This window comes from Molothrus ater, chromosome 13 (assembly GCF_012460135.2).
Source record: "Molothrus ater isolate BHLD 08-10-18 breed brown headed cowbird chromosome 13, BPBGC_Mater_1.1, whole genome shotgun sequence".
Classification (NCBI taxonomy): domain Eukaryota; kingdom Metazoa; phylum Chordata; class Aves; order Passeriformes; family Icteridae; genus Molothrus; species Molothrus ater.
Genome location: NC_050490.2, coordinates 10,810,627 through 10,831,189, shown reverse-complemented (window position 1 = coordinate 10,831,189; position 20,563 = coordinate 10,810,627). Strand labels below are relative to the sequence as shown.

The window sequence follows — 20,563 nt, the reverse complement described above, 5'->3', positions numbered from 1 at the left end:
AGTTTTGAGGAGCAAGTCAGGATCCATCTCATCTGTGAGACCGGTACATGCCTTTGAGCAGCTTTATGAAGATCTTCACTCATGCATGTGTGCTCAAAGAAGCAGTATTTTTGTGCATATGAACAAGTAAATAGATTCAAATACAAGCTGTGAGGACACTCACATGCAGCACTCATCACCTGCAGCGTCCCAGTCTGTCCCCTGCCAAACCAGTTCAAACCAGCATGATTCCAGAGCACAGCAGCAACTCAGAAAAAAGCTGTCAGATGACCAAACTTATTTCCTTTACAGTGGAGTGGACACAATCAAAGTGCCTACATCAATGAAAACATTAAGAAGGAGAATTGGGATTGTCTGTCTGTCTTACCTGGTAAGTACAAAGGAAAAGATCTGATAAGGGAACGAGGTTTGCTCCTAGTGTGGCACCACCTCTACAAACATTCAGTGTGCACTCCTGCATGTGTCCCAGGCTGGATTTCCAGCAGACCAAAGCACAAAGGAGCTTAGAGGATCTGTCCTGTTGTGTATTAATGCTGACAGATGCTCTGACTCTGCCAGTGGTCAGCATCATATACTCCAGCAGCCTCCTACAGTTTTGTAGCCTTCAACACCTTGCTGGGTACTCACATCCAGCCTGGAGTCCTGTGGTGACTGCAGGGCATTGTTCTGGTTTTGCTGGCTTTCTTTATGCATCCAGGTCTTTTCTCTCTAAGATCTTATTTGAAATTATTTTTGGTTGGCTGCATTTGTCTTTATTGAGAAGGCAACATATACCACAGTGTGACAATGACAGCTCTTTGCATTTACATAAACATCTGCTTGGATTTGTTACTTGCATATTTCACAGGATAACTCTTTAAAAAGTGAAGTAGAAACTGGGCATGAACCTTCTATGACTCCAGTCAGACAGGTGCTTCCTGGCACTGAGTAAATATAAGAATAAACTGCACAAAATAATAAGAGAACTGCAACCCATAATAAGATAAATGCAACCCATTTAAAGTAGATTGACAAATTGCTTTTAAATTACTTTCTCCCTTTTATTTTTTGCTTTTAAAGACACAGAAAGTAATCCTATTATTTTGGCTTATTTCTGGAGGAGACTGGAGAGGAAAACCTTTTTTCTTAGAAATCAGATGTCTTGCTGGAGGACTTGTTGAAGGTCTCATGTTTATTGTGAGCTCTGACACTATAATTGAAAGGACAAGAGCATTTATTATTTTAAGCAAATAGATCTTTTGTCCTAATTATTTTTAGGTATCAGATTAAGTAGGTTTTAAAAACAAATACTGCAAATCAGTGTTTTCAACAAAATTATTTAAAATCTTTTCGCAGTTGCTTCACCTTTAACATTTTATATCCAATGATATTATAATTACATTAGTTCTCCATTTGTCAGGAGATTAAAAAAAACTAACTCTCTGTTTCAAATGTAAAAATCAAGAATTCCCCCAAGCTTATTTTGGTTAAACTCCTGGATAACATTTAAAGATAGAAAATGGTTGGTTATTTGTCAAAGAGAGGAAATTGCACAGTCCTGCTGGATTAAAAAAATGCAGATTTGATCAGTCTACTTGGAAAAAAAAGAGAAAATCACAGTACTGAATATTTTATTTAATACTATCTGCCGTGGGAAATAGAAAAGTACCTTGAAGAATAATAGCTTAAAAAGACCGAACAGCAGGTTTATTCTGCAATTAAATTACATCTAAAATAAAATAGAGTGGCAGAAGACAACAATGGTGAAAAGCAAACAAAAGAAGAGAACAGAAACACAGAGAGAGGAAGAGCCCATTGAGCTCTGTACTTTTCAAAATGCTGGGTACATAGTCCTGATTGTTAGATCAGCTTTCTGAAAAGGATATTCACCCTGTATCTAGGAATCAAAAAATTATATCTTTAGGAGGCCTGTGGGAATAGGAGAAATTTATCATCTAAAGAAGTTAGACCCATTTACAGAATGTGGATATTTTTATTCCTCAGCTTGAATCCTACCAAGGGATCCTGTGCCTTCAGTATTTTGAGTGTTCCTAAGCGTGCCCCAGCAATAAGGGCACACTTGTGAATACTAAATGAGGACTGAATTACCCTCCCTTACACATCCTGTGCCTGAGCCAGCTCGGAAATGAAAGATCATGTCACATATGAGGCTTGAGAACTGATTAATTGTGATAGAATATTTATAGTTCTCATTTCCAGAGAACTGAAAATACCTTAAACAACTGCAATACTAAATTACACAAAAATAATGTAAATCAATGGGATCTATACACAAACTAGGACACAGTGGTAGTTGAGAGGTTCAAGATGGAACTGGTAGAAAAATTGCTTAATTCAATATTGATATTGTTAAATGGTTTGTATGAAATTTGGGCCTTACTCAAATCCCTGGGACTTTTACCATTGACTTGAAGTGAGGACAGGGCTTCATCCTCTTTTTGGCAGAGAAAGGAGGACCACAACTGCGTGCCACACTTCAGAAGGAGGAGTATGTCATCCATTTGGAAGAATAGTGGGAATTTCAGATGAAGGGACTGCACTTATCCCAAATACTCCCAAATAAGAGCAGAAAACTGGGTTAACTTGCTGTCTGCCAGGGAAAATGTCTCAGGGTACTGGAGAAATGGGACTAAAACCCTCTATGTCCTAGAAGACAGCTTTGTAAAGAGCATGAATGAAGTAGGAAGATCTTACGAACGAAAGTTATATACAAAATTTAGTATCATGTGAATTTCACAGGCAATTATGCTTCCATAAACTTAAGCTTTATTTTTATAAATGGGGATGAAAGCACAGTCTTGAATGCAAGATTGGAAAAGATTAAGAAATTAGAAAATGCTAAGGCAACTGCAGTTCCAATTTCCAATTCTCATCTTATCATGACACACACAGTGAGTGCATTACCCCATTTTGATCCAATTCCATTAGATACTTGTAAGTCTCATACAGCACTGGTTCATAAAACACAGCTTTTTGGATACTCACCAAAATGAGCTAATTAGAGAGGACCAAGACAACTTCTCTCTGATGAATGGAGTATGTAATTTAACAAAATGAGGTAAATGGTGTAAAAACAGTGTTATAAAATGCTCAGATCGATGGTGAGAGTTTTTTCCACAAGATTTCTAGGCTGCTGGTTTTACCCTCAGAAAACGTTACCCCTCTCTGTTTCCCCTAGAAGAGAGGAATGGTCACATCAAAGCAATCAAGGATGCAGCTCACCATGAACGTGAAAGGTTTGTCACTTTTGCCACAGCAATTTCAGAGGAAATGGAGCCTCACCTTCAGCTGGCAGAAGAGGACATAGGAACATTTACATCAGTGATTAGGTAAGGAGTTAAGTCTCCTTCAACATCCACAGTAACCCTGATTGTGGTAAAGAGAGCAGGTACATTGGAGGTGTCATCTCACAGCCTTGTGACAATGTCTGTGTCATTCACCCTGCTCCTTTTTCCCCTCAGTGACATGGACGTTGGGTGTATGGGACTGAAATTCCATTTTGGTGTTCCAGACATCAGGAAATAGTTGTCTGTCAGAAAAGGGGTTCCACTGTCCATAGCTGGAAGGTGTTTGGTTGCTGGCTAAGTTTTCCTTTCAAGACTCCCATAATGTCCCAAGGTAATACTAGGGACACCCCCAGTGTCTCTAGTATTATATTTATAACGTAATTAGACATGAAGTAAAAGCAAGCAAACATAAAGCCTTTCCCACAACTTCTAAACTTCCTTGGAAAGAAAGGATAAATCAATGTGAGATTAAAAAAAAAAAAAGATGAAAATAATCACTCTTGATGGCAGAGTATTAATTATAACTTTGTGTGGGTGAAGTTAAAAGCCTGTCTTATCTGTGAATTGGGCGTATCTTCTCCACGAAAGAGTAACTGTGTCTGTGTACACAGTCCTGTGAACACCCGAACGAGCAGGTCCACGGCTGTGCTATGGATTTGTGTCCTGTGACTGCCGGTCAGATGCCAGTGTCACCCTCGTGCTTGGGTAGCCATTACCCGGCTCTTCCACACTAATCCAATGTTTCCTTCCCTGGTTAGGAATCGTCCCTCTTAATTTCACGAAACCTACAAAATTTTGGGACCCTATATGGCACAGACTTGCAGCTGAGAAGAGCAGAGGAGACTCAGCCCTCCCGACGGGATTGACATTTGTGGGCAGAGCAGGGGGATGCTCCTGGCTGCGGAGCTGGCTCTGCTGGGGCCAGCGGCCAAACGGGGCTGAGCCGGCCCCGCTGCTCGCACTCACGGCCCGGGGAAGGCGGATTCGGACCGCGGGGAGGGCGTGTCAGGGGGAGAGAATCGCCCGCTCGCGTTTCACCGGGCATCCCTCGGCGTGGCATCGCCTCCAGTGGGAAGCGCATCCCGGGACCCGCGCTCGGAGCGCGCCGCGGAGCCGGGGCTGGCGGGGGGATCCCGGTGCGGGACAGCCGGTGCGGGACAGCCGGTCCCCGGGGTGGGCTCGCCCCTCTCGCCGCTGAGGCTCCCCGGCCGCGGGCGGGGCCGCGTGGGGACACCCCACAACTTCACCCGAAGTTTTCTCGCCGCCTCGTCCCCGTTCGGCGGGTCGCCGCCCCCCGGCGAGGGCACCGTGAGGACAAGACCCCGCACCCCCTGATCCTCCCGGCGCTGCCACCGGGGCACATCCCGCCCCTCGCCGGCGGCCGGGCCCGGGGCGGGAGCGGAGGGGCCCGGGGCGCGCCCACCGCCCCGCCCCGGCCGCCGCCCCCGCGCTGCCGCCTGGCAGGGCGGCGGGAGCCGCGGGAGCTGCTCGGTGCCGCCGCCGCCCGGGAGGGAGGTTATGTAAGGGGGGAGGGAGGCGGCGGGAGGAGGAGCAGGACGGCTCTCGCCGCCGTGCAGCCGCCGTGCAGCCGCAGCCAGCCGGGCCCGGGGCGGCCGCATGTGCGAAGTGGGGACGCGGCCGCCGCTGGCCGCCGAGCGCGGGGAGCCGCCCGGGGGTGCCGCCGCCGCCGAGAGGTGCCGAGACATGGGGTGAGTCCGCCGGGCCCGGCCCCGCGTGGGCTCCGCGTCCCGGCCCCGCGTGGGCGCCGCCTCCCGCCCCGGCCCCGCCGCAGGTGCGGAGCGGGGAGAGCGCGGCCGCCCCGGGAGCGCTGTCCTGAACGGCTGCGTTTGATAACGTAATTAATCATTTTATAACGTAATTAATCATTGCCGCCCGCTCGGGAGCCGCCGGCGGAGCGGGCGCGCCGCGGAGGCAGAGCACCGGCGGCGAAATCCCCGCTGGAAGGAGCGGGAGCAGCTCGGGATGTGGCGGAGCGGGGCCGGGGCCGGTCCCTGCCCGGTCAGCTGCGGGATGTGCCGCGAGTTCATTGTCAGATGTTTCACGCGCTGCTTCTGCGAGGGCTCTGGCTGCTGGAGGCACACGGTAAACTTGCCTGAATTGTGCCAGGTGGACCCTAATATTTTTCCCTTTTAAATTTTTTTAACATGCCAGAAGTCTCTGACCACGTGTGGTGGCCTCTTGGAGAATTCAGCTTGGTCTTACCAAAAATTAGTCCTGCATTTTTGCTAGCCTCTAACTTATATGAGGGGACAAAAGCCAAATGCTGGCATTAGGGCTATTTGTGAACTAAATATCAGAGAACAGGGTTAAGGTTGTGCCTTTGGCTTGAACTATATATAGGTTTGAGATCCTCTCGACCAGAATGTCTTGGGGGATTCCAAACCCACACATTTAATTTACTTTATTTTTATCCTATTATGTTCTCTTACACCTTTTCCTTGCCTCTCCTCACCACCATGTGGCAAGGAATCATTCTCCAGTTTCTGAGCTTCCTCTGCTGCTTTCAAATGTCCAAATTCCCACTATGGAATTGTTAATTGTTGTCAAAGTGGTACAATTCGAGGCTAGATGGATAAATAATGAATTAAAATTACATGCACGTGTCCGAATTTGATACCCAGGAGTACTGAATAGAAGTACAGGGGCAGAGTGAGAAATAGGATCTAAGTGAGTATCTCCCCACGTTTCTCTTCAGGATTACAGGGGCTCATCTGCTTCTTAATTATGCAAAGTTTCACTGGAAAATAAAAGAGAAACTGTCCTTGGGGTTGGAGAAAGAAGTATTGAAACCTGTTTGGAGCAGCACTGCCCCGCAGAGTCCAGGATGATCAGAAACATCCATCCACGGAAACTTGTCTCTGTCACTCTGCCTGGGTGTCTCTAAAGGCAAATGTTTTAGTTGCTGTCATTTTTAACCGTTTCCATACTGGTAGATCAGTTTAGCTGTGGCTTGGAGAGATGAGTGGAGGGTCCCAGTGCTCTCCACCCTTGCTGTCAGCCAGGTGGAGTTCTGGGCTTGGTGTGGTCCTGCTCTGCCTCCGGAGCTGCTCAAGCTGAGAAGGACTTTGGCTGCAAAGGCTCCTGAGAGCTCTGGTTGTGCTCCTGCCTGTGCTGCTGCATGCAGTGTCAGAACATGCAGACTTGCACAGGCAGCAGGCACGTTCACTAGCCCAGTTCAGTACCCTGATTTAATGTGTGTCTCAGTCACTTCAGTCTTACACTGGTGCACGTGAGCTCAAGCTCCCAGTGTCATTCATTCCCCGGGTTCCAGCGTGGGTTGTACCTTCTCTTGCACTCTGAACAGAGTTCAGACAAGGTGTTTGGGGAATATGCATTTTCTCAGTGTCTCACATAACTATCTTGCCATTGACCTTTCTGATCCAGAGAACTTGGAGGTACATTTGTGATAGCATTACTGCAGCTGTGATAGCATTGCTGAGCACACATGACACAGGAGCAGCCTCCCAGTTTTCTTCCGGTTCCATCTGCGCTGGAAATCCTTCACCTCTGCGTGCTCCAGCTTGTCCTTTTGTGGAATGGGCACCTCTGTACTCAAGCAGGATGTGGTCAGAACACAGAGCTCAGTCATTCTTACTTGGATGAATATATTTTGGCCCAGGCATTTGAGTGGGATTTGCTTCCTGGGCACATTTTGGTGTCACATATGGGGGATGTACTCATAGAAATTGTGGCAATGACTTGATTCTTAGCTCTTAAAATATTTTTTCTTTTACTTTCCTTTTTTTCTTTTTCCTGGGGGTGACCATTGCTAATGATTCATTTAAATGCTGCCTATGGATTTGGCAGTGACTGATCGTGCTATGAAACCTGATACAGCTACTTGAGCTTAGCAAAGCAAAGCTATTTAAATTGCTTATTAGCTGTGAGCTGAGCTATTTAAACTGTTGGTTTAGTTCAACTCACTAGGCAGCAAGGTAGTGTCAAGTTTTACAATTTACATGTTTTTAGAAAAACCTAATGCCTGTAATACAAGGAACATGAAAACAACCTTGTAAAAAAGTCACTAGAAAAAAAATCTGCTCCAGTGTCCATAAAAGTCAATATGAAAGTTGCTGCTGACTGAAAACCACTGTATTTTGGTCAAGCCACTGTTAAGAATCTCACTGGACAAATGTCTACTTTAAAGGGAATGGATCTTTTCCCAAATCACTTCTTTCTTCTACCCAGTGTATCTGATCGCTGCTGTTACCTCAATCCTCTCAAAGTTTAAACTTCAGCTATTTGAAAACCACAATGTAACACATTTCCAGCTGTAGAAATCTGTCTGAAAATACCTCCTGCTTTGTCTCTTGCTGTTGCAAGCCAAGGGCTGACACAATCAAGGAAGTGTCTCTGATGTTAGTGGGCTGTACCTACTCATCTAGTCGCTGTGGTCTGGCTCACTATGACCTCAGTTTCAGCAGCCCAAGTTAAATTTACAGTTATAAGGATGCTTGAGGTTTTGGTATTAGCTGATTTAAAAAGGTGTTGGATAGTTGTTTCATCTGTGCCTAAATTCTTTTATGATTTTCATTTCTTTACTATCTTTGTATTTCCTTATCTATCCATAACAAATAATTTCTGTTATGAGGTGTGTGACAAGTATCCAGTTTGGATTAGACCTGTAAATCTCTTCACTGCTGAAGCTGATATTATCTGTTGGATTAAAACTCAACTGATCTAAATGCCCTCTAGCATTAAAATTGTGGTTTTGTTCTGTTTTATAAATCATATCAAAATGACAACCAGGCCTCTGAGTGTTAGAAATTATTGCAGAAAGCTGTACAGCCGTGTGTGTGATACAGGTTAATGGTGAACTAGCTCACAGCACACCTTTCTTTCGGCTGACATGAGATGTCTTCTTTTTGCTGCTTCCTCTGGGGCTAGTGGGGTAATTTAGTCCCCTGCAGCTGGGATCCATCCATAACTCTCCAGGTGAGCTTTGAGCCAAGCCCCAGGAAGTTTGGAAAAGGCAAGTTTCCAAGCCTGGATTGGGCAATGGAGTAACCTCATCTTAAGGAGATTGGTCTCTTGAACAAAACTCTGTTCCCCCTGTGGTATATTCACAGAAAGATGTTTAGGGCTGTATTGCTGAGGGCAGCTACACATGATGTTTTTATTATGCACTGACATCTAAGAGCTCAGGGAAGGCTGCCTTGCTCTCCTCCCTTCTGCTGCCAGCAGTGCCAACGTCCATTGGCCAACAAGTGGCTTTATTTGGGGAGTAAAAGGCAAAACCTGATGTGAGGGCAAGGAATGAAGGAGATAAACAGAGGAGAACGTGTGATGAAGCTCGTGTTACAGGAAGGCAGTAATTTTGGAGGGTGTTCACTTTCTGGTACCAGCAGTCCTTTAGAAACCATGGTGATAAGCTGAGCCTGAGAAGCTCGGTGGCAGGGAATGGTGTTGTTGCAGAGGAAATTCACCTTGGCTTTCCTCCAGCTCCCGCTGAAATCCACAGGAGTCTCTCACCAGCTCCCTCCAAAGTTTGGCCAGGCCATCTGTCTGCCAGGGAAGGGGAGAGCCTGGGAGGGGCAGGCAGAGAATGAATGGCACCTGGCTGTCCCTGCAGTCTGGGGCCCCTCAAATCAGGGCTGTGACAGGAGTGTGCCTGAACACAGCTGAGTTGATACTTTGAGCTCAGGGACTCTTGAGATTTTAAGGTCAGCAGCTTCAGTTTAGTCCTCAGCATAGCTCAGGGGGGCAGATTATGTCCAGCTGGTGGTGGTTTTAGTGTTCAAGGGAAGGGACTGAGATCTGATAGGTGCTGAGTCTGTTCATCTCATGTTTTTGAAGCTGCTGGCTGGCGGTGCTTGATTCTTCACAGCCTTGGTTCCTGACATAGCTATTTCCATTTTACAGGGTAGATATAAATGGATGTTATTCTGACTTGGAGAATTCTGTGTCTGTGTACAAATACAGTGTCTGTACAAGAATCTGTGGAAAAGTCAGGTCCAGAGAACTTTGTGTTCTGGATCAGTATTTGGGTTCACTGAAATGATGAGGAAACTCCATTGACCTCAGTAGTGTGTAGTCCCTTGCTTATGTTAAACTCATTTATGCCAGGTTAGAGAGACAGGGAGCTTGGTGGGGTGGGTGGAAGAGAAAAGAAAGGACCAAATATCTAGGGCCTCATAATGATTTGTGAGTGTTTTCAGTTTTGGTGTGGCTGTATTCAGGTGAGTGACCAAACCTGTAACAGTGTTTTGTCCAAGGGACTTCACCTCTCACAACTATGTGAGGATTCACAGCATTGCAGACACATGCGTGAAACTGAATTTATAAGATCTGCTACAGATAAATTCACCAAATTACGAGAGGAGAAATTTGCCAGTACCACAACTAGTTTGAGTGTTCTGCTGCAAATTTCTCAGACATCTGCTCATGTAGAAAGAGTGGACAAAAAGAAAACTTGATACCAAGAGTCATCATAGTTACATTGCTTTCAGCTGCTAACCTAATTAATTACCACTGTTAATTTAATTATCACTTGAGAAAAATCTTGTAAATAAAATATTCCCCACAAAGCAGGGATGTCCCTCAAGCCCTTCTTTCTATTTGAAAAGAGAATGGTGAGTAGGTCTCCTGATAACAAAGGCATAATTCAAATTCTTTTTAAATTAAAACATTCTTTTCAAATGTTAAAAAGAATTATTTGATGTTCAGTTCCTTTAAACTGAAACTTTTTTAACTGATCCAGGATGTGATCGAGTGTCTCAAACTGTTCAAGCATATTCCCAGCATGAACCAGGCAGAGGACAGTGAGTTTGCTGAGAATCCAAGAGCAATCAGCCTGGTTTTGAATCTAGATTTTCTGCAGTGCTGTGTATTCGTTTTATTCATTCATTTGGCTCTGTTATTGCAGTGCCTAAGATAAATAGCCTCACCCATGAATGTACGCTTAGGGACTTAGGCGTAAGCATTTTGAATCAGCTGTTGGTTTTCCTGTTGACTTTGTGATAGGGTGTGTGCAGAGTGGGAAATCCTCATTCCTCAAGGTTGCTACATGGTCAAATCTCTGTCTGCTTTCACCTTGAATGCTCTCCATCACCTTCTGAAGTCTGTGCACTGCAAAGACAGCGTGTGACTTGTTTATCCTGTGATTTGGTCATGGCTCTTTAGGATGAAAATGTGCTCAGAGGAACGTATTTTAAGTATGTTTCTCTGATAACTGTACACTGTCAATAGCTGATGATCCTGTTCTTAAACCTCAGAATGTGACGAGGGCATTGCCTTCAAACGAAGACAGGAAGTGTTTAAGCTTGAGCATTAAAGAAGCCCTTTTAATGGCAAGAGCAGCAATTAGGCAGGAATAGACAGTTAGTACCTGGGAAGGCTGATGCTGCACCATAGCCACGCAGCACCCAGCACAGGCTGGGCATGGTGTGAGTAGGGCTTGTGTAATACACACTCATGCAAAATGTACAAGATGAGATTGGATGATGCAGTTGATCTTTGACTGTATTTTTGGTGACACATGCTGGCTGCTCTGTGCCTGTTTGTGAGAGGGATGTGCCGCTGCTGCCGGCTCAGTGCTCGGTGCTGAGCTCATGTGTGACACCAGGAGCTGCTGCTCGCTCCTCATTGACGTGGCAGCTCTTGGACCCTCTGCATCACTGGCAATTGCTTCCTAATGGTAATTTTGCCACCGGGGTCAGGATGAAAATGAAGATAATATTTTTAAAGAATGGATGCTCGAGGCGTTTCAGGATTTGTTTAGAAGGGAGGGATGTTGCTGGCTGACATCAGCAAGTGGGACAGGCTGCCTAATGACTCACAGGGGAGCAGGAGCCTCTGCTGTGTAGGTGTGCTGGATTTGTGGGCTTCAGTATGAGGGCTAGCAAGAGCTCTAGCTGCAAAACAACAGGGGCTTTGTCATGGAGCAAGAGCGTGCAGATTTGAGACAGGGGAATGAGGAAAGGAGGGTGATGGAGGTATGAGCAGCATGAGTGCTGCTTGCTGTGCAGACCTGTTCCCTTCAGAGGCACCGCGTCCTCCTTTCCTGCCTCCTCCATGCACTGATCTGATTTTATTTGTTTGACGTGGCTTATCAAAATGCAAGATTGTAAGAATTCCTGAAGGGACAAACTGTTTCCTTTCCATCTGGAAGTTTCACTGCAGCCTACAGGATTTAGAAACTCAAACCCTTCTGCAAGTCGGAAAGAAAATTTCTGTAGAAGTTGCACTTTTCTGCCTATGCATCAAGAGGCCTGGGAGAGCCCTCCAGAGCTGCCAGTGTTGTTCCCCATTAGCATTTTCATTATAATAATAATAATAATCCTGCAACTGCATTCTTATCAGGCAATGTTTAGTACCTCAGTGCAGGAAGACAGCAAAGGCCTCTGTGGAATACATTAAAAAATGCGTAGCCAGCTTGTAAAATATTTTTTTCCTAAAGCTGCTTCTGCTTGTACTGAGGCTCCTTCCTTGTGGAACTGTGAAATGGTGCTGTATGAGTGCTTACTGAATAAATACTTGTTGTTTACTTAATGCTTTGCAGTAGATTCTCCTCAGATATGGAACCATTGTATTTCTTGGGGGGAAAAAAATAACAAAATTTTAATCCTCCTTGGCTCTGAAGGGAAATCTTAATTTTATATGTGGAGGTGTGAGCATTTTATTTTTAGTGTTCAATTACTTATTGTTTCATCCCTGGAAGAAGGACAGTGTAGCCAGAGCTGGGGAGTACTCAAAGCTTTTCCTTTTGAAAGGCAGTACTTCAAGGTGCAGTCTCCCATAATTTTAATTGAGTTGCAATGACTGACTCAAGTTCTCTGCTGTTGGTGAGTTGCTCTGTAATCTGGAACAGCAACACTTTATTGTTGCCTTTGTTTCATTCCCTGGTTTTATCAGGCTTTTGTACTGCAGCTTCCCACTATGAATCTGTGGCACACATCTGAAATGTGTCTCTGTAGTTGTTTGTGGGAACATACATTTGTGATATTGAAAATGTTTCATAAGAGCATTTGATAAAAGAGGGAGAAGTTCTTTGAGATGAGAAGTGCAGAATGTCCTCAGCCAGCACTCAGGGCTGCTTGGAGGATGCGTGGGACATGTAGGGAGAGTCTGACACCTTTTTATCAGTTATTTCACAGATGGGGGTGTCTAAAGATGAGCTCTGTTCTGGTGGGTAGCTCAGACGCTGGTGCAAAGATGGCAGCAGCATAGTTGTCCCTGTGCCACCCAACCACCCCAAGTCCTACAAATCACATAGATGAGTTTGTTTGATGAATTACAGATTTAAAACTTTTTCCATGCCTCCAAGTGTCAGATTTGGCTTGCAGAGCTGATGGCAATGGCCCTTCTAGGATCCTACCTTTTGGGATGGAGCAGTTTCTGGCATGCAGGATGATGTGATGCCAGTCCTGAAGGTGATGTCGTCAGTCCCCATTAGCTTAACTTTCCCCCAGAGCTGTCAGTTTGGATTATTATCACTCTGTAGCTTGTCCTGACATGGAAGTGGGACTTCATAACTTGAGAGCCACTAGGTGGTCAGTTTAATCTCCTTGCACATTTATACAAAGGAGGAGGTCTAGCCACTTCACCCACTCCCTTGAACACTAACACAGTATATCTGCAGTTCCCTTTTTTCCCTTTGTTTTTTCCTCTCTTAATATTATTTGTGTTGAGTCTGTATCTTGTGTGGCCTGTACATAGGATGTACCTAAGCCCTTCCAGGTAAAGTCCTTACTTCTTACACCCTCATGTGGTGCAAACCCCTGAGAAAAAAACTCCAAAGCTGAAACACTCCTCCCTAACTTGCTAGGAGGTTTCTGCCCAGCCAGGACAGAAAGTGGGCAGTGCTCAGGGGGACAGTGTACAGAAGGGCACAACTCCTGCCCGTGGGTGTACAAGGAGGAGATAAAAGTATCTTTGTACTCACTTCATTTTAAATTCAGTGATTGTCATAATAATCCCCCCTCCTCCAGCTGTGATAGGGACAAATTTATTCTTTTATGAAATAATGACAGAGATTTAGTTGCCTAAAACTTTACAGCACACAGGTGAATGAGAACTCTCTCTTTTCATGATTATTTTATGTTCGACGGCTGTTTGTCACTTGCATAGTCCATTACAGAAGATAGATAATTTTCTGTTGCCTGTTGTTTATAGAGGTGTTCCTCTAAACTTGTATTTAGTATCTTCTAAAAATGCTCATTCATAAAACCCCATCTAATTTGGTTTATGGTCCTTTTAAAGAAGAACAGAAATTGGCTTGACTGAGAACAGGGATCTGTCACTTCACTACACCCACCCAAATTCAAGGGGATGGAGTTGAAAGCTCGAGTCTGTAATCTCAGTTACAGTGAAACACAATAGCTGTGAACAAGGACCAGATCCCACGCTCCAGTGAGGGAATTGTTGGTTTAGGAATTATTTGGAATAGATGGGAAGCTGCTCATCTCCCAGGCAGATGCAGAAGTGTGTCTGTGTCTATGATTCCCTGGGAAACTTTTCTTTCCCCTCTGTGCCTCTTTCACCTTCCCGTGTGCTTTGGAGCAGGAAAATGGGTATTTGTGCACAATGAGAAATTCCACTTTGTCCTTTGAGAGCTCTAAAGGACAAATAATGTCTTTAAAGTTTCCATGTGATCCTCCAAGGCTTTCCCCAGACAGAAGGTTCTGAACATGTGTTTTCTGAGACCTTCAAAATTGCACATTATGGGAGATGCATCAGCTTTCAAGGACGTGGTAGTGTGCAGCCTGGTTCTCCTAGCAATCTCTCTCGCCCTGCTTTTCCTCCCCAGGCTTTTCTGCAGAGCCTGTGGTTTTGCAGAGAGCTGCAGGGACAGCTTCCCTCATCAGCTGGACCCAGGCCTGGGGTAAACACCTCTCCTGTGGTTCTGGTTACCTGCTTTTCCCTCCACAGGGAAGGTCTGTTATGAATTTTTGAGCCACAGAGTAATAATCCTGCATAGGTATTGTTCAGATCTTTGCGAGAACTTTTCTCCATTGAGTTAGAAATTAGCATTTCAAATTCTATGGGGGAGAAGTTGCCAAAGTTTTTTATATTTTAAGCTTAGAGTTTGGAAAGGAATCAAAATATCTAATCCACTTTGCATTCCCTGCTTGGTCTTTCCTCCCTGCCTTATGAATTGGCATCCTTGTCCTTTGGAGGGAGAGCAATATTGTGCAACTCTGTGCAGCTTCTCTTGTGAAATACCAAAGTAATATTGCAGTGATCTCCAGCACCCTTCCCAATAACTGTTAAATTAGCACAAGTGACACGAGGTTGTACTGGAAAGAGTTTATGCTGATCAGCTGCTTTGCAGGATGACCTCTGAATTATTGGCCAGAAGATAAAACAGACACACAACTGCTGAGAATGATTTGGGATGGTTCAGTGCTGTTATTCCACTAAAGAACAGCGGATTTCTGTGAGTTAGACAGGTGGTCCAGACTTTGCACCTTGGAGTAAAGTTAGTTTTTCCCTCTTTCTTTTCTTTTCCCATCTCCTTTTTGGCACTTCTCCTTGCCCTGTAGTGAGGTTGGAGCTGCTGCCTGGGGCACAGCCTGGCTGGAGCCCAGGGTGGCAGCAGCTCCAGACCCGGGTCAGTGCTGGCAGGGAGGCACATGGAAAAACACAGGGCTGGTCTGCGTTGTCTAGGGGGAAATGGGCAGCTGATACATTCTTTTGCTGCCTTCAGGGGTAGTAAAGCTTTCTTAAAGAACCTGTGTTTAGTGAGACCTGTGAAAGAGGCCTTAAAAATGAAGTCGGTTTAATACTTCGGGTGCTAAAGTGTGAATGTGTGAAAAGTATAGTAAGAATTTCTCACCAGTTGGCACCTTGTCCTCAGTGGGTGAGCAAGTACTTGATCCATTCTGCATACCAACACCAGGCATTAATTTTAGATCACAGGGACTGTGAAGAGTGCAGTTTCCAGCTCTTGACTTGCTGTATTTTACTGATGGCAAATAGGGAAAACTGATACCTGAACTTTTTTTACCCCCAGCAAGGGAGATGGCTGTTTCCACTAGCAAGGACTTTCCTATCATGAAAGTGCATTCAAAACAAATTACTGCAGAACACAAAACATTATTTTCAATCCTATTTTAAAACAAACAAATGTTCAGAATTTTGTTCTGGAAGCAAAGCAAAAAATCATTTAATTTGTGTGATACGGGTTTATTATTCCAGCAAAAACATCTGTGGAGAATTTGAGCTGATTTTGCTCACATTTGTTTGGTATAAATAAGCAGTAACCCAGAGCAGAAGAGGATCAGGTCTCCTGTGTGTATTCTCCCATTGTTCTGAAGGGTGGATTCATAGCTCATAAAAGGGATGTGTAGCAGCCTGGTGTGTTCCATGGGCAGCTGGGAACACGCTGAGCCACTGAGGCAGCACTGCAGAACTTTGCTATGGAAAATGGTTGGCAGTGAGCAGGGTGAGCCTCTGGTCACTGTTCAGCTGCTTTGGTTTGTTTCACAGCATTGCTAGGGTGTGGTTCTGTCCCCTCCTGGTTGATTTCTCTTTTGGGAGCACACATGGGGATGGCAAAATGCATTTAGTGCATGTATAATCACAGAATGGTTTGGGTTGGAAGGTGCTTTAAAGATCATCTAGTTCTAACCTTCCCATCTAACCTTCCACTAGACAAGGTTGCTCAAAGCCCCATCCAGCCTGGCCTTGAACACTTTCAGGGATGGGGCAGCCACAACCTCTCTGGGCAACCTATGCCAGTGCCTCACCATCCTCAGAGGGAAGAATTTCTCCCTATCCAATCTAAACTTGTCCTCTTTCTGTTTTAAGCCGTTCTCCCTTATTCTTTCACTACATGTCCTTGTAAAAATTCCTTCTCCAGCTCTTTTGCAGCCCTTTAGGTACTGAAAGGCTGAAAACTGAACTCTTCCAACCTGTCTCCAGTTGAGAGGTGCTCCATCCCTCTCATCATCTGTGTGTCCTCCTTTGGACTCACTCCAACAGCTTCACATCCTTCTTACACTGAGAGACCCAGACCAGGTGGGTCTCACAAGAGCAAGGAGAGAGGCAGAATCACCTCCTGTGACCTGTTCTTGGGATGACCCAGAACATGGTTGGCTTTTTGGGCTGCAGGTGCCCATTGCTGAGTCAGTCCTGCTCCAGAGATCTGTGATCAGGGTTTGGGCAGTCCTCCACTGGATTTTCAGGGGGCAGGGCTGGCTATATGGCTACCTTTAAAAGTGGGACAAAAACTTCAGTATCTCTTCAGCCCGAGGGAAGAGAAGGAATGAGAAGTACCAGGAAAAGGAAGAGTGCATCTCAGTGCTGGCAGAGAGTGGCATGATCAGGGGCCATGCAGAGCAGCTGAATGAGCACCCTGTGCTCCCAGAGCCCTGGGCCAGCACACAGCCAGCTCCATCAATATCCCCTGGAGCCCTGGGAGGGAGCCCAGCCCCAGCCTGCCCGCCCTGCTGGCCCTTTGTTTTTATCCACGTTCACAGAAAAATTATTTTAGACCATCTCATCATTTTAAACATTTGGTAAGTGTTAATATACTTTCAGCTCAGTGGAAATAATCACCATATGGCTGTAAGATTTGCCATCTGTCCAGAGACGCTGGAATACAATTAGTCCATGTAGTCCATTTATCAATCTATAAGTGACAATATTCACAGTCCTGGCAACTTGGGCTGCTGACAGAATCAGCACTTGCCTAGCCCTACCTGTCTGCCCTTATTACATCAATATATAAATGAGATGGAAAAAATCCCATCATTCAGCTGTGTCCTTCACCCTTGACAGAAAGGGAAAAAGTCTATATTAGTAAAAACGAGACTGAGGAAATGGTATGCCTTAATTTTTGTAGCACTAATTGGATTTTTTAATGTCTAGTAGACCTTAATTTCATAAGGCAAAGCCAGATTTAAGTGCAGTCTTTCAATCAAAAAATACCAGCAGGACAGAGTATATCACAGGCAATAAAAAATATTATGTCCTCTCCTGTTGTATTAATTTCTGAGGCACAAAAAGCTGAATACTACAAGCATGAGAAAAGTCATCATTAGCATTATACAGGTAAGAATTAATTTCCAGGGTTTCTTGTTTGACTTCAGAAAAGCAAGAAGAGAGTTTTTCAGCAGAGTGAATATATTTTTTTAAAAGGTCAAGGCCTTTTGGTTTTAAAACTATTAATGATCTGACATTTAAAGAGTTCTGACTTTTGACTGCTCTTGCCAATCTCTCCCCTGGCCTGTGTCCTAGCCTGGCCCCTCAGGACTGTCACCTCCTTAAAACCGGGGTTAAATTTGGAATAGCTAATGCATATCAAGAAAATAATTTGAATGTTTTATTTGGTTTTGCATATTACCCAAACTCATCTTGCATAATAAGTTTATAAAAGGCATGTGTGCTATGTTTTGTTTATTCTACAAATTTTCAGCCAGCCCACACTAATTTTTGAGACTCTGCTGACAGGAAAATACAATTTTTTGTCGTATTTGCTTTTTAACTGTAGTTGTGGGACCTGCATAGCATGAAAAATGCTGATACTTGAAATTAAATCCTTTCATACCTCACATTTTGTATAACCTTTGCATAGCCTACAAGGTTGGAGGCATTGACATGCAGAAATCAGGAGTGCCAGGGAACAGGTCTGTAGGAATCAGAAATAGGTGGCTGTTGAGGTTCAGGAAGGTCTGGGGTAAGTTCCCCCCAATACCACCTGCAAATATATATTTGCAAATATATTGCACTTTGCAGTGCAAGCAGGTTGCAGGGATTTAGTTTTGTGGGGTTTATGGCAAGGGAAGTGGTGTTTTTTTGGTTTTGTAGATCCTGTGTTGCCCATGAATAACCTGATGGTTGAGTTTTTCAGGTTAGTAGTTCTCTCTGAAACTCAGGAGATTGCCAGAGGATCCTCACTTTTGCACTGGGGCTGCTGACAGCTTTTTTATACCAACAAATAATGTACATATCTGAGATCTGTACTGTAAATCTGACGGCTACAGATGGTGTTATATTTTTAAAGATCAAAGTGAATAATGTTAGCTTCTAAATGTTTGAAATTTCCTTTGTATTTTTAACTTGCAGCAGAAGAAATGTGTCATTCTGTTCCCTTATTGGCTGCTAGGAAATCCACAGTTCCAGGAGCTGTGTCCCCCAGTTGCTGAGAGAGCTCTTGCCTGTGTGCAAGCAGCAGCCAAAGCACTCTGCCTGCTTTTAATAATTCTGTTAGTCTATTAAAATCACCAGAAAATGGGAATCTGCTTCTTTTCAGGTTGTCTGATGTAAGCTGCACTGAGTGGGGACTGGGGCTGGCTCTAGCTGTGCCTCTTTGTGCCCAGCACCTTGCTCTGGGTTCTCTGTGAACACAGGGGCTGTGCTTGCACTGGAACCTCTCTTTCCTGTTTTTAATATACTGGCTTTGGTGCTCTTGACCACATTTGGTGATTTTCTGTCCTTTGCATGATCTGCTCTAGAAGGAGGCTGGTAAGATCAAACCCATTTTAACGTGGCAGTGCTGTTGCCAGCCTGGTGGTGTTCTCAGCACAGGCAAGTCAACACCTGCACTGAAAACCCAGTGTGGGCATTGCTTTGCATCCTTCTAATCTCTCACAGAGCAAATTGCTTAGCCTTTAATTGCTTTTAATTTTTACATCCTTAAGTTCCATTAAAGCCGTGCAGCCTTGCATTAAGCCATCTGTTGGCACCCTTTTCCTTGCAGTGCTCAGAGCTGAGGTGTTGCCAGCCCAGGGTGGCAGTGTGTCCCAGCACAGGGCACAGCCCTGTCCTGCCCCTGCTGCTGCACGTGGTGGTGGCCACCAGGGCAAGCAGAGCCCTATCGTTTGCTTCTGACCTTACAGCTGGTAGAATTCCTTATTTGATCCTTCAGGCAGCAGATCAAAAAGAGTTATACAACTTGTTCTTTAAACTGAACTGATTGGCTTTTTTTTTTCCTCCCCTAGTGTAAGTGGAAGAAAAGCCTCAGGGGAGAGCATTTGAATAGGGCATGGGAAAGCATATCAATAATTACATGCATGGATTAGTGCACAAAAGCACTCCCCTCCAAGGATTTGCTTAGTGCTGTGCTGTTTGAAATAATGGAGTGTTTAATCATATTATTTTGCAATACCGAGGCTTTGATTACGCCACTGATTGAAATCAGCTTTCCAGATTGCTTTGTGTGAAGATATCCTCATCAGCCATGCAAATTCCTATAGCATGGGAGGAGAAAAAAGTCATAAAGATGCTGCCCTGGTGGTGTCAGTGGGTTTTACATGCACACACATGGTCTCACTCCACTCTTCTGTTTGTTGGTAGGGTGTGTTTTGATCATATATCCTCTGACATTTGCTCTCTTCATTTTGTAAATAGACATGAAATAGCCCATACAACCTCAAAGTATCCTGAGCCCTCTGCCATGCAGAAGTACAAAGTATTAAAAGTGGTAATAAAGATTCCACTACTGCATTGAAGGAATTTTCTGCTTGTTTATAAAGGCAAAATAAATTCCTTCCCAAGGCCAGCTGCACGGGGTGGACCTTGGTACATGCAGGCATGCCATGATCCAGAGCTGGGATAGCATCTGGGCCATCCCCTTGTGCCCTTGGTCTGTGCCAGGGTGGAGACTGCAGGGAAGGGAGGGAACGTGCTCCTGCTCCTGAGACCTGCTCTCTCCACTCCAGGGTTTGCACTTGCAATTTACAATGGCATTTCTCCCTGAAATATTACAATGCCAGCATTGTGCTGCAGAGGAGGCTGTGCTGAAAGCATTAACTCCACTGGAGCTGGGGTGAATGCAGAGGATGTAATTTTTAACCAATCCAGAGCAATGGGATGGCCTTGGGGGGCTGTTCATGTGCTGATCCAGCTTCATTGTCACGAGGGTGGGAGAGGTGCTGGCTGTACACAGTACAAGTATTTTTTCCTATTTTCAGAGTTTGAATTCACACCTTTGCCAAAGGGAGGGTGGTAACATTACTGAGGTGCAGATTTATGGATCCCCTTTAAATGTCTTCTTAGAAAAAAACCTCTGAAATGATCAGTTACACCACCAGTTTCATACACATGTGCCTCAACTTGGTTTTTTCCAATAAGTAACCTTACCTATGGAGGATTAGATCAGGGTCCTCTCAGTTTCTGTCACTTGTGTATGAGAGTTTATTCACAGTGTCTTGAAAGGTTAATAGATCTCTGGAGATGATCCCAAAATAAAGTGTGAGCTTCCTCAGTGCCCAAGATAAGCCTTTTAATTTGGATATTGGCTTGGTAAAGGTGCAGTGGTGTTGTGAGACCTCACAGAAGTTACAATGATTTTCATGCTGAGAGCTTTTTTC

The 20,563-nt window shown here is 44.8% G+C and overlaps 1 protein-coding gene across 5 annotated transcripts in view; it reads left to right on the top strand.

The window, feature by feature from the left end:
• Positions 1-294: 294 nt before the first annotated feature.
• Positions 295-20,563, top strand: part of HOMER2 (homer scaffold protein 2) — a 64,568-nt gene continuing 44,299 nt past the window's right edge. The window contains exons 1-2 of one of the 5 annotated variants that reach the window (XM_036389606.2): positions 295-370; positions 3,179-3,329. In XM_036389606.2, coding sequence (XP_036245499.1) covers positions 3,271-3,329 — 59 coding nt within the window. In that variant the 5' untranslated portion in view covers positions 295-370; positions 3,179-3,270. Of the gene's footprint in view, positions 371-3,178; positions 3,330-4,830; positions 4,997-20,563 lie in introns of those variants that run through there. The other 4 variants (XM_036389604.2, XM_054516224.1, XM_036389607.2 and 1 more) reach the window with 4 other exon arrangements.